A 14,976-nucleotide genomic window follows, 5' to 3' on the forward strand; every position below is an offset into this window, starting at 1 on the left:
CCTCGCATGATAGCCCAAAAATGTACAACTAAAACGAGATCGAATCGATAATGCTTTAGAAGATATATGCGATGAAGAACCTACGAAATCAACTTAAAATTGGATATTCAAGTGTGTGTGCTTGGTCTGGGGTTAAGAACAAATTGAAAAATGATGTATTTCTTTGATTAATTACATCTTGAGGTGCCCAAGAATATTCTCGATTAAAGAAATCGTGTTTACACTTTTATAATGACTAGTAAAGGGTGTCATAAAAGGAGATTTATCTTACATGAGTATCATGATGCCTTCAAAGCTCATGTCGATACATACAAGCAGAGAGTGAGCCTCTCATGATCCCATAAGAATTGCAGCTTATCAGCAACCAGCAACCAAGGCATATGAAATAAATGGGTAGTCTCATAAATTCCACACTATGCTTCCAATGTCAAATCGAGCCATAAGGGTAAAGAGTGAAATACCGTATCCCAAATAAGCGAATGTCTATCCACAATCGAGGCCTACAAGATGACATCTACGAAGTGTCAAGAGGAGCGACATGGCTCAAATGAGGTAAATAAAGGAATGGAAGAGTAATCATAATCGAGTAAAGATAGTCGGGTCAGGTGATATACCAAAAATATATGCATTTTTATACCCATATTTTATACTTATTTTGGTGATATTGCACTTTAATGGAAGATATTTTAATTTTTTATTGTAGGTTGTTGATTTTTAGGACTTGGAGCAAAAAGGGCTAAAAATGATGAAATGTGGAGTCAAAATGAAGAATTTGAAAAACTGTTCAGCGTTGACGACACCAGTGTCAGTGCAAGCTTTGTTTCTAAAAGATTTAACAAATTTGAACCCTTTTTAAAGAGTTTTTTGATGCACCTATTGGAAAACCGTCCCTAGGCTCTATTAAGAGCCAAAATTGATCAAAAAAGAGACCCTCCTTCGTCTCTCTCAGCCATCCATCGCCCCTTCTAGCCACTTTACATCATTCCACGCCATTCCACACCATTATTTAATTATTTTCTTTATAGTTTTTGAATTTTTGTGTTGAGTTTAAGTGTCAATTCTTCTGTAAGAAGTGTTGGAGAGGAAGAGAAGTGAGAGATTTCTTCTTTCTACAAGAGAGGCTACAAAGGATTTGCTTTGAGAAAGAGTTTTAGATAAGTGTTATTTGTTTATTATTGTTGTATGAACTTCCTTTTATATATCAAATTTGTATTTTATTGTATCTTTCTCATGAAGTCTGAGTAGTTTTCTTTATCTTTCTCCTTACTCTGAGATATGAGAAATGAAGAGACAATTTGGATGTGCCAATGTTAAAATTTAAAATAAATTGTGATAGTTTTTCAAGTTCGCTCTTAATTTACTTTTTGATCTGCCCAATCGAATTGTTAAAATATGCTGTAAAATATATGATCCAGAAAATGGAGTATGAGTTCTATAACAGTGAGAATCACATTTAAGTCCATGAAGGAGTATTTTGTTCACGGAATTAAGTGCAAATAAATAGGAAAATGTACTTTGTTGGGTGTAGAATTAAAGATTTTTTAGGGTGATAGACTAAAAATCTTTAATTCAATCTTAGTGTTGAAAAACTAATGACACTATTATAAAGCGGAGTTAACTTTATAAATTTTACACAACTATATTCAACCGAGATCAACTTTTTGGCGTCGTTGCCGAGGAATGTAATGGTAAATTAAATACATTTGGTAAATTAGAAAATTTAGAGATAAAAATATTTAAAATACAAAATATCAAAAAAATTATAAAATAAAAAATCCAGAAAAATATAACTATATATTTAAGAGTATTTTTAAGAAATTTTTCTTTGATTATTATATTTGTTTATGTGAAATATTATATCTGAAGGTTTAGTACCTTACTACTCGGAATTAGAACGTACTATTAGAAAAATTCAAAAACAAGAAAAAGAAATTAAAAATTTGAACAAAATGGTGAATAACTTAGATAATCAAATAAATGATAATCAACAAAGACATTTAAAAGAATATGTTAATTCAACACAGATGAACTTCACTTAACTGTTCAAAATTCTGATGTTGTTGTTAATTTATTTGAGCTTAAACCTGTTATTATCCAAATGGTACAAAATAATCAGTTTGGAGGAACACCCACTAAAGATCCTAACTTATATCTTGCTAGTTTTCTTGAAGTTTGTGCTACTTTTAAATATGACGGAGTATCTAATGATTCTGTTAGGCTTAGAATTTTTCCTTTTTCATTAAGGGATAAAGCTAAAGCTTAATTAAATTCATTAGCACATGGATCTATCAGAACTTGGGAAGAACTATCACAAAAATTCTTGGCTAAATATTTTCCACCCTAAAAAACCAAACCGCTAAGCTTAGAAATGATATTACATTTTTTTGTTAGTTTGAAGGGGAATCGATATATGAAGCCTGAAAAAGATTTAAGGATCTTCTTAGAAAATGTCCACTCCATGCTTTACCAGATTGGTTAATAATTCAAAATTTTTACAATGGATTAGTGGGATCACTTAGATCTATTATAGATGTTGCTGCGGGAGGATCTCTTATATCAAAACCTTTTGATGAAGTATACTTTTTAATAGAAGAATGACTACTAACAATTTTCAGTGGCCCTCTAAACGGGTAAATCCTAAGAGAGTAGCTAGTATTCATGACTTTGATGCAATGTCTATTTTAGCATCTCAAATTGTTGTTATATCGAAAAAGATTGATCAAATTGGAGTGAACAATTCTCAATTACCACTAGTATTAGAGGAAAATTTGTTATGACAGATAATTGATATTCAATCATCTTATGAAACTTTGAATGTTATTAATAATCAAAATAACAATCCCTTTTCTAACTATTACAACCTTGGATGGAAAAATCACCCTAATTTTAGTTGGAATAATTATAACAATCTGTTGAATTCCCACAATTCAAATTATAACAATTCAATGAACCCCTCAGGAAATTTAAACAACAAAGGAAATCCTAATTATCGACCTTTATTATCCTCCTGGATTTAACTCTAACCCTAACTCACAAGTTAAGGAAAAAAAATTGACAATGGAAGATGTAATGTTGAATATTAGAAATCAAATACAAGATCAAGGGGTTGTTATTAGAAATATTGAAAATCAGTTGGAACATATTGTTACTGCACTTAGTAACACACCTTCAGAAAATCTTTCGAGTACTATGGAAGTTATTCCCAAAGATCAAAATAAGGAGAAAATTAAAGATATTCAATTACAAAGTGGCAATTACAAAGTGGAAAATGTGGAAAATAAGTTGAAACAAGAATTCAAAGAGAAACTAAAGTTGATGAGGAGAAGGAAAAGATTGAAAGCAACCACAATAAAAATGAACCAATACAAGCTCCTTTAGAAAAATCATTACCTCTGTTTCCTCAACGATTGAAGCAGAAGAATAAAGATAAACAATTTACAAAATTTTTGAAAATCCTTAAAATGTTAACGATAAATATTCTTTTCATTGAGACTTTGGAACAAATGTCAAGTTATGTGAACTTTATGAAAGATATACTAAACAAACTAAACAAGAAAAGGAAGTTTGAAGGAAGTTTGCAAATTATGAGACCGTTGCACTTAGTGAAGAGTGTAGCGTTATTATTCAGAAGAAGCTTCCTGAAAAATTAAAAGATACTGGTAATTTTACAATACCATGTGCAATTGGTGAAAAGTTTTATAGAAAAACCTTATGTGATTTAGGAGCGAATATCAATCTTCTGCCTCTATCGATTTTTAAACGTTTAGATTTAAGAGAGATTTCCCCTCTTACTATAACTCTTCAGTTAGCTAATCGATAAATAACTTATCCTAAATGAGTTATAGAAGATGTATTGGTAAAAGTGGATAAATTTATTTTTTTTGTAAACTTTATAATATTAGATATGGAGGAAGATAAAGAGATCCCTATTATTTTAGAGAGACCATTTTTTGTAACAGGGAGAGTTGTGATAGACGTGCAAAAAGGAGAATTAATAATGAGAGTTAATGATCAAGAAGTAACATTTAATATTGCAAAAGCTATGAAATATCCTGCAATAGAAAAAGACAATAAATGTTTTAGAATGAAAGTTGTTGATTATCTAAGTAATGAGCAATTTAAGAAAGAGTTTGAAGAGAAATTAAGGCAAGACAAATTTATTGAGAATGAGGATGAAATAAAAGAAGAAAATTTAGATTATATTCAGGACAAATTTGAAACTTTAGATTTGCTGGAACATGATAATAAAAATCTTATTCCTTCAACTATTAAACCACATGAACTTGAATTGAAAGTATTACCTGTCCATTTAAAATATGTGTTTTTAGGAGATTCATCTACATTACATGTTATTGTATCTTTTGAGTTAACTGAAATTCAAGAATAAAAATTAATAGAAATGTTAAAAAGATATAAAAAGGCTTTGAATGGACTTTAGCAGATATTAAAGGAATTAGTCCTTCAATTTGTATGCACATAATTCTATTAGATGAACAATATGAACCTAAAGTTGATCCTCAAAGAAGATTAAACCCAATAATGAAAGAAATTGTTAAAAAAGAAATTTTAAAATGGTTAGATGCTAGAATTATATATCCTATGTTAGACAGTGCTTGGGTAAGCCCAATTCACTTTGTTCCAAAGAAAGGAGGAGTGTCCATTGAAGCAAATGTATTCCAATAAGACAATTTAGAGTTTAGCGTTTAGGGTTTGGACAGTCATTCATTGTTGACAAGCGGGCCACCCACAGATCATATAAGCTAAATACCTACATATAAAGGGCGTGCTTTGGACATTGATTGTTTATGATTTAAAGTCCATCTACCCATAATAAAAATAAGGTATCTCGATAATAAAAAAGTATTTTCATTCCTACCTTTATATTTTATTAAAGATTTCATAAAAATGATTTAGTAAACTTATTCTAATCATGCATATAACCTCAGGTCTTAATGACACTCAAAAGGATAAAAAAGTTCATACATGGAATCATTAAAATATGACCAATACTCCAGCAACTCAAAATGGCAGATCAATGATGGTTCTACCCGAGTGAAGAAATAGATAGTAACAAGTAATATATGATCTATAAAATTTCCTCAGAAACTAATAGCGATCCTAAGAAATCAACAATGATGGATCGATTAGTAAAATTTTTTTGAATAACCTACAATGACGAATAAATGTATGATCAATAAATCACATAAAATCCAAATTACTCATGCATCATAACAACTCATGTCTCATAGCTCGGAACAGGTCAAGCTCTAGCGGTAAGATTCCCTACCAATTAGTGATAAGATTCATGGTGGGTGGCATACAAATTAGCCTACCAATAAATTTAGATGGTTTCCCTCGTGAGGACTACAACAATATCTGCTTATTACATTTGGATGTTGACGTAAGAAGTTGTCTATCCAAGACAACGAATCGATTGAGCAAATGAGACATGAGAGATGTAATACTTAAGCATTTCACAATTAAACACTCGTCACAAGATCATTCAACACAAATATGCAAAAGAAAAATGCAAATGTGCGATATACCAAAAGATCTAAAAAACTTACAAAATATTCTAACATCCTTTTACAGGTGTTCAAACAAAGGAAGAAAAAAAAATTCTCTAAGTTATAGAAAAAATTTGAGAGCGAGTCACACTTTCGACAACCCCCTATCATCCTCATCACTCTCATCCCCCATTTTTTGAATCAGACGGCAGTGTGGAATATTTCTCCATGCCAGTTCATTCACTGGAGAGCAATTATGCCTTAGTTGTGTGGCCAACGTTGAAGGAAGCCTCAGCTTTGAACATCCTGGTATGAAGAGCCACCAAAATCGCATGAGAGGAGAGCTCGAGAAAAAAAGTCATCATAAGTCTTCATCATTGTCATTTGGTCTTTCAAGACTCAATTCTCCTCTTGGGTAGCTGAAAGCAACTCCAACTGTCTGAGCACTTTTACATCAGCTGCCTTCGCCCTCACTTCAGTTGTCTCAAACTTATGCTCAATCTTTGGGCATTCTTGATGTTCCTAAAGAAGGATGGTCAACTAAAGATGAGAAGTTTCTCATATCATTAAATGATACTTGTCAGTCGTTTGACATAGAACTGGTAAGCTTTGTTCCAAAATGGTATCTTCATGGACGGGAGAGCATATATTGTTAGATGAGTGGAGGAGGTGGAAATAAATACCCCTTATATTTCTATTTATATGCCTCATAAGGTGCCCTTACCCTCATTGGGCTACATAAAAAGAGTAAGAAATAAATAAATACAATATTAAATGTCGTATTGAATAAAGCCTATCTGAGATTTATTGTGAAAAACATACCGTCATAGGCATAAGGCGGCTCATAAATGGGCACTAACATCGATGGGTCGCAGATTTGCGGTTCTCATCCTCTTTTCATCTAGATAATATTGAAAGATCGGTAAATGAACTCGGCGATGAAACTTAAAATAAGTAGGCGAACTCAACGGATAAACTTGAAATATACAGGCGGACCAAGAAGAGGAGCTCGCCATAGCCTCTTGAGAATTAATCATTGTAGCCATTACTTCATTGGTCATGATTCACGAGCACAATCAATCAACCATAATCTCGAGCTGCGGGATGTTACTTATATTCCATAAAAATAGGCCAGTGGAGGCCTGATTCAATAGGTCCATGAGCCCCATTTCTGTGTGGGCTTACTTGATATATTAAACAAATGGCAAATATTTTTATCAATCTGATTATTTTAATAATTTGAGTTGATTACATATCCTCCCATCCTAATCTCTTCAATAAATCATTAAGTGCGACTTCCTCCAATTTATAAATTTTTAAAATGCCTCGCATAACTTTTAATCAATACTATTTTGATACTATATCTCATTTAATCGTCAACCTTACTAATTTGATAGTTTTCAACTACATATTTTTAAAAATTCAACCCACTTAAAAAATAGCACTTCAATGAGAATTGAGAAGACGTCTTTTTCTATAGAAAAAAATATTACATCAGGAGTCTTTTTCGTTTCGGGACTCCAATCACCGTCTGCCACTTGTACGGTCCAGTCTCATCATGTATTAAATTATTATTTTTTTTTACTAAGATGAGATATTGGAGTCCTCATGCATTTTTATATAAGGATTACTTATGTAATATTTTATCCTTTATTTATAGAAGCAATCAACACAGTCCATTGTCATCCGTCCACCTGCACACAACTATTTTTTTCATTAAATTAAGGGACTTTCATTGAATAATTAATTAGTTACTTAATTGGCATTAATTAGCATTGAAAGATGCTATTATGAATTTGATAGTTACTGGTAATTAATAGCCAGCAGCATACTTGCTGCATAACCTATTCCAACTCTGGACAAAGTCACAACGAGCTGGATTGATATTAACAATCATAGGAAACAGTAATAGGTTGCATGTGTATTTAAGAAATAAAATTATTCTAATTAATTTTTCAAATGCAAGAGTCAATGATACACTATAAATATAGAGACACCCACATATTCTATATATAGCTGGATAGATATATAGACTATATAGCTTTTATTTGTATATTATATTTATTTGGGCTTGGTCAAAATTGACTTTTATTAATTTACATCTCTAGTGTTAGTCAATTTTAGGTATATTACTCACAACAATATATATAAAATATATGTCTGTCATATCACAAATATTGTTACAATATTTTTGTATAGAGAGATTCGCACACATACCAACTAATTCCTATCTATTAACATATTAAATGCCCAAACTTTAATTGTTATGTAAAGATCACCTAACATATGCCTAAACCCTTATTTTTTATATCATCATCAACCCAATTAATAGGGGGGATATTGTTGTTGCTATCAATTATCATTATCTCATTCATCACCAACAACAAAAATAATGTTGGTTGATCTAACATGAAACTGTAAGAAAATTCAACTTCACATGATCCTTGATCTAATTCTTACTTAAATCATTCATAAATATAACATAAAATAAATAAAGGAAGATAAAATAAAAATTTCCAATCCTGATTTATTTGTGAATCACAAGGAATATAACTCAAGGGGAGAGAGAGGAGTAAACAATAAAAAATAGTAATTTATATGTGTTTATTCACAAAGTGTTTTTCCTAATTATAGGAAATATGGTACAATTATGACATTAAATCTTTGTCCATGCTTTAAAGAGTGTGTATTGTGATATTTTGGCATTTTGCATGCATGTGCTTATCGATTGACTGCTCTTTGGCGACACCAGCTAAGCTTAATTGACTCCGAGTCTATAGGGTCAACTCCATCAACTAAGCTTAGGCCCCGTTTGGGACAGCTTATAAGTGCGGGCAGTGTTTTCAAAACGATGTCTTCCTGTTTGGTTAGCACTTTTAGACTGCGTTTTGAAAACGGGGTATTTTATTTCTTAATAAACACCAGCCGCGGGATCAACCACGTGGTCCGCGTTTTCGCTCGCGACTTTACCCAACTGCCTTGGTCTCGTCTCCTCAGTCTCTCGCGATCGATCCTCTGCTCTCCCATAACTCCCATGGTGTCGTCATCCTCCAAACTTTTATTTCACTAGTTTCGAGTAGGGGGGTCTCTCCCTTCCATGGCTCCACGCTTTCTTTACTCCACTTTTTCTTCTCATCTCCATTCCATCCTTCTCCCATGACTCTCTTCCATCCGAAGAGCTGAGCTCTTGTTATTCGATTTCTCCAGCCTTTCAAGTAGGGCGGCTTTCTTTTGTTCGCATCATTCTCTGATGGATGACGATCTAGGTCGGACTACCATTGATTACGGGTAAGACCTTAAACTTTGCAGAGCAGAAGAACACTAACCCCCAGGTATTTGGGTTTTTTTTTTTTTGACTTTTTTGAAGAAATTAGGTATAAATAGTGTTTTTATTGGCTCCATTTTGGTAATATTCAAAGTTTTCATTGGATTCTTTGCTTGTGCTCTGCTTTGGTTCATGCTTATTGTTTTGCATTTTGATCTGCTTGTTTTAGGTTCTTGCTTGATGCAAGGCTTAGGTTTTAGATCTTCTTGCATTGCTTCTTAGCTTTACTGTCAAGTGTGTTTGATTGAAATCTGTTGTTCTTTTCTTCTTCTTATTTAAAAGAAAAAATGTTGATGGAAGGGATCAGGGAAGAAAGAAATGGTTATCTTATTTTGTGTACAATTTAAATCTAAATTTTGCCAAATATTATTTGGGTGATTTCACAGGAAAACATCTTATTTTTAATTTCATTAAGTTCATTCTCTTTAAGGGTAATAACTCGGAAGCCACTGTTTGCTGGTTGTTATATACATATATATTATATTTGGAGTTGTTAACTGCTTAGAACAAGGCCTAGTTGGGATCTTGCGCCAACTGGGCTATCTCGCAGAGTCAGTGATACTCTACTAGTGCATATTATGTAACTTTATCTTTCAATTTTGACCCGTTTTACTTGCCTTAGGTCAGTATTTTTTAGATTTTTTTATTATGGATGAAAAACAAATTAATCAAATCCGCATTGTTGCTCTCACCATTTACACATATTATTAATTCAAATAAAAATTTGCAAATAAGCTGTTTACAAAACGCGCGAACCAAACAACTCAACAGCTTATCCAGAACAGGGGCAAATTAGTCATTTTTCTAGAATCAGCTGTTCTCAAAGCACACTAACCAAACAATCAGACAGATTATTCGGATTAGCTGCCCATCAGCAAATTATCAGGATAAGCTGCTTATCAGCAGAAGCTGGATAAGCTGCAGCTGCCCCAAATAGACCCTTAGTCAACATGATCAACTCGGCCAGCTGAGCTTGGTCGGCAAGAGTAAATCCACTAATTTAGTCTCATTTTTAATAATTGATAACTGGTTGGGAATTTTTAGCCGTCACTAATATGGTTGAAGATGTCGAGTGTACATATAAAATGTGGTTGCACAAATTTTAAAGAAATTCAACAGTCGCAAGGTAAGGGACATGGCAAGTAGGGGCCCACCATGAGTAACCGAAGGGTTCACTTTTCAACCACTTTGCTCATATTGGTCGAGTACCACCCAAACCTCGTATCAGGTGATGACTGATGACCCGTTCAATGGATATTCCGATTGAATTTCCTCATGACTGGTTCAGTGAGGTTCCTTACTCGAACCAGATGGACAATAAAGGCTACCCAAATGTTTGGCGGGAGGTCCAACCGGCCTTTAAAATGACGACCGTCGGGATAATATATAGGATCAAATGGCTATTCAAGCTTCCAATCAAACTAATGCATATTACCTAAAATACCCCTTATTGTCCCTACTTTACTAGGGGCACAGATGTAATCTTATGATTTCCTTATCTATAAATAGGAGACTCATTTCTTGAATAAGGGTTACATAAATTTACTCTACATTAATGTGCTCTCTTTGCTTCTCTCTTCGCTTTTAGGTTGTATTTCATTGGTGTGTCTCCCTGATAGTTTCAAATTCAACACCGAGGAACTGAATCTTCTCTCAGACCAACTTTTTCATAATTGTTGGTTTGAATACGTTTTTCTCAATTTTTATTTAATGGTTAAGATTTGTGTACATTGAAAACATGCTAGGACAAATCACAACTTCACCTCACGAATAACAAAGGAAGCGGAGCAGACTCACATGACCCAACGTAGACGGTCCGAGACTGTATGTTCAGCCAGCTGGTTCCCCTTTTTGTAAAGGCAGGGCCTCTTTCATGAATAGAGAAGAATCACTGATGAGGAACCTGGTGGGTCAAGCTCTTCTTGATAGATCCTTCACCTCCCAATTCACATCAAATCAAAAAAAGGGGAACAAGTCTTTCAAACCCAGGACGACTGGCATGGACTCTTGACAAATTGGATTCTTGGCAAATAACCACTCTACCAAGCGACTATTCGACCCTGTAGCTGCTCGGTCTGAAAGAACGCTCGTCCTATCCACATGTAGGCCCCATAAGCCAAACTTATTAATAGAGTAGGGTACCCCGCCGTACCTAAGTATTTTAGGGGTACAATATGTAAATATGGACTGACAATAAATGTGGAATCCTTCTCATGAATAAAGGGGGTGACACAATTTTAATTTTCAATACTGTGCTCTCTCTCTCTCCCCCTGGATTTCGAGTGTTTTATTCCTTTGGTGTGCCCTAAACATATTTGGATTCAACATCCTAAAATGTGCGGTGAGCATGGAGTCATACTATCAACAAGAAGAAGAGCACAGAAATCCCTGAGAGAAGTGAGTGGCCAATGAATGGAAGCAAACATAGAACCCTCAGGGACTGACATTGAGGAATGCATGAGATAAGGACCCAAATCATGGAGCAGCTGATGGGTCAGATCGCAGAGGTCTTGAGAGCTATCATAACCCTAGAAAGAGACTGAACCCTGCAAGAACAAGATTGATCTCAAGAAGCACTGATAATGCACAATTGATGGAAGGCGAATCCCGACCCAGAAAGAGTCGATGACTCCCAATACCAAGATAGTGTGGGATCTGCACAGGTAGAGAAGCGGCGCGCAAGACGCATTAAAGCACCGCAACAGCTGGAGAATACTTTCTCCCTCTAAATATCTAGTGAGGGGCCTTTGAAATAATTTAAGTCGCCAGTTTTGGAAGCTTACGAGGGGCAATCGAACCCAACGACCATATCGTTGCATTCGAGTCGCCCTTATGCTTACTCAAAATCTCAAACACGATTAAGTGTCGTTTATTCTTTACCACCTTGACATATTTACACCTGAAATGGTTCTATGAACTCCCAACCAAAAGTATTGACAGCTTTGCCTATCTCTAAAGGCTATTCTTGGCACAATTCACCAGCACCTGGATACCCACCAAGAGTGTTTCGTCCTTGTGGCAGCTTAGCAAGGAGAGCACTAGAGTCTTGGCCCATTCATTGTATTCTTATAGATAGAGAGAGATATTGGAGGTAAAAGACCTCAAAGTTGATAACATGGTACCCTTAAAGCAAGCCCTTCAGTGGAGAAGTTATCCTTCAACCCCAGTATCAACGAACCCCCAGACTTTAGTGCATGTTGGGAGAATAAAGTATCCCTAAGTGGGAACTAGAAGGCTACCCCACCCAAAAGATAGCCCCTTCGGGGGTGAACCAAAAGGAAGAGAGGAACACAAACCACCCGTCTGGTGTCGTTTTGAAGAAGGCTAGCCCTCCTGAAACAATGGAGAAATAAGATGGTACTAACAACACAGTGAACCATGAGAAACTGAGACCCCCGGCTAACCCGATATTATTAAAGGCTGACACAATATTAGTAGAAGCCATATGGAGATTGCAAGGACCTAAAAGCTACTCTCATAAGGGTGTCAATGACATAAATTGTGGATGCCATCCAAGACAAATAATACTTTTAGGAACCAGTGAGCCAGAAATAAGGGAAAGTGCTGGAGGCTCCACCTAGGCTTGCCCAAACAAATATTCATTCATGTTGTGTGAATAATCCCATGAATATTTTCTCATTTTCCTTGCCCCACTCCCCACTTTCCGTACTATGAGCATGGACGATCTTAGATGAAATTTACTTTATGCTTGTCTTATTTTAGATCGCTCAAATAAAATTCCATTAAAAATATGTGCAAAATAAGTATGTGTCGCACTAACAAAAGATCCAAGACTTTCAGGTTGGCGAAATGCTCAGAGAAATGAGAGAGAAGACATGAAAACAAGAAACTCAGAAGAATAAAGATAGCCATTCGTGGTGCTAAGATCACTCGACTCAACATTACTGAAGAACAGTTAGTCGCGACGCCAAGATTGTCGGACTGAGCATCAAATGAAGACAACCAGCATGGTCACGCCGATTGATGAACCTGGGCGCCTCTCGCAATTTGAGTGTGGTCACGACAAAGAGCCGACATAATTATGCCAACTCTCAGTCTGGCTGGCATGGCCTCACTACCTTCTGGAGTGGTCACACCAGCTGCAGAGCCTTTAGGCTATTTTGGGAGGTTTTGGAGTGACCTTGGTATGTTTGGGCGTGGTCATGCCACAAGTTAGACTTGGTCACTCCATACCCCATAAATTTTAGGCTCCTGTAAGAATCCATTGGAGGAGTTTTGAATCTTGTGGGAACCTTATAGAGTCGTATATGAGTAAGATATGATCCTCGGGCCTCCGCAAGAGTTCTAAACGTGTCTCAAAAGAAGATGAATTGTATACACATTATTGAGTAAAATGGTTCTAACATGGGATCCATCTGTCCGGACCATAGTCCTAAGTTATAGACCCGACGTGGGAATATTTATATCAGCAAAATATGACCCTCGTGTCACATGAACGGACATCAACACGGAGGATACCAGAAATGATGTTGATTTTGACAACGTTCAACTCGGAGCCCGATCATGACGATGTAGACCCCTATACGTTCCCGTGTCACTCGACGAGAATGTCTAGTGATTGTGTTGCATAAAAAATGGATGCCAATAACGGTGTGACCTGATACCTAGGGCTACCAACATCCTCGTACTGACAACAGGTTTCAATAGGGATTCATATCCTTTCTCCATAACCAAGCTAAGAATTACAAAGAGAGATTTGGTAGAAGAATAAATTCACAGTGATAAAGTTGTCCTATATTTGGCAATATAGAACATACAAATTCAGTGAGTTTATTTAGGATGTCAATAAATGAATGTATGTGCAAGGTTAATCATGTTTTTAAAGAATTTTCAATGTCCTCGTTGCAGTTGTTTCTATCAAGGAGCAAGGAAATTAGATAACTTAATATGTACATCGAAAATATGCCAGCATGAATCTCGACGGGCCAACATCACCTCATGAATAACAAAGGAAGTATAGCGAGCTAACATGACTAACCATGGACGACTCGAGAATGTATGTTCAACCAGTTGATTTCCTTTATCGTAAAGGCAGTGCATCTTTCATGGATAGAGAAGAATGTCTCCTGAGTGGGTCAAGCCCGTGCATATAGATTCATCACCTCCCAATTCACATCAAATCGAAAAAGGGGAATGCGTCTTTCAACACTAGAACGACTGGCGTAGGTCGTTAGCAAATTAGATTCTCAGCAAATAACCACTCGGCCACGTGATTGTCCGGCCCTGTAGCCGTTGGCCGGAAAAGACACCAACAGGATCCACCAAAGGGCCTCACAAGCCAAATTTATGAACATAATAGGGTACCCTGTCGTACCTACATACTTTAGGGGTATATGATGTAAATATGAATTGACAACGTCTATAAATGGGGAGTCCATCTCATCAACAAATGAAGGTGATGCAATTTTGCTATTCAATATATGCTCTCGCTCTCTCTTTTCTCGAAGTTCAAGCACTTTATTACTTAGGCGTGCCCGAACAAATTTGAATTCAATAATTTTGAATTGATTAATAGTTTTTTTTTCGTGAAATAAAATATTTGGGTGGTATGATATAAAAAGTAAAATTTAAATGTTAGAAATGTAAATGTATTAAAATTGGATTGTATGTATCTAAGTGCCCCATCCTTTAATTACATTGTAGCATTATTCCGCCTAGCCTTTCTCAAACTATGCACAAATTCACAAAATTTGAGCAGAAAATCAAACTTCAAAGCTCACAAAAAGTTCCTTTTTTATTTTAACAAAGAGCAGAGGAAACCATCGCCGCAGAAAAGGCCCACGCCGACACCCTTCCGCCGCCGCCGCCTGTAGCCATGAGGAAACCCTTCACACTACCGCGAGCCCCACATCTAATCAGCCAAAGCGCCACCTCAACATTTCCAGCCTCCACGGCGCACTTAAACGGCGTGTATCCAGCGTCGTCCACTGCCTCCAACTCCGCGCCGTCCTCCACAAGCTCCTTCACCGCATCCATCCTCCCTTTAAATGCCGCCACGTGTAACGCCGTCCACCCGTTCTGGTCCCTCTGCCCTACGGCCCTAATATTTCCACCAAGCGGTCTGAGCAGCTCGTACATATGATTGTTCCCCATCGCCATGGCGACCTACAGCGGCGTTCTTCT

At 35.9% G+C, this 14,976-nt stretch overlaps 1 protein-coding gene across 1 annotated transcript; it reads right to left on the reverse strand.

Moving 5' to 3' along the window:
* Positions 1–14,462: 14,462 nt before the first annotated feature.
* LOC110039605 (26S proteasome non-ATPase regulatory subunit 10-like) lies at positions 14,463–14,970 on the reverse strand. The gene has a single exon (XM_020744733.1). It carries the CDS (start codon positions 14,950–14,952, stop codon positions 14,593–14,595), a length of 360 nt encoding a protein of 119 aa, XP_020600392.1. The 5' UTR covers positions 14,953–14,970; the 3' UTR covers positions 14,463–14,592.
* Between the last annotated feature and the right edge of the window lie 6 nt (positions 14,971–14,976).

The sequence above is a fragment of the Phalaenopsis equestris genome, unplaced genomic scaffold (assembly GCF_001263595.1).
Source record: "Phalaenopsis equestris unplaced genomic scaffold, ASM126359v1 Scaffold000002, whole genome shotgun sequence".
Taxonomy (NCBI): Eukaryota; Viridiplantae; Streptophyta; class Magnoliopsida; order Asparagales; family Orchidaceae; genus Phalaenopsis; species Phalaenopsis equestris.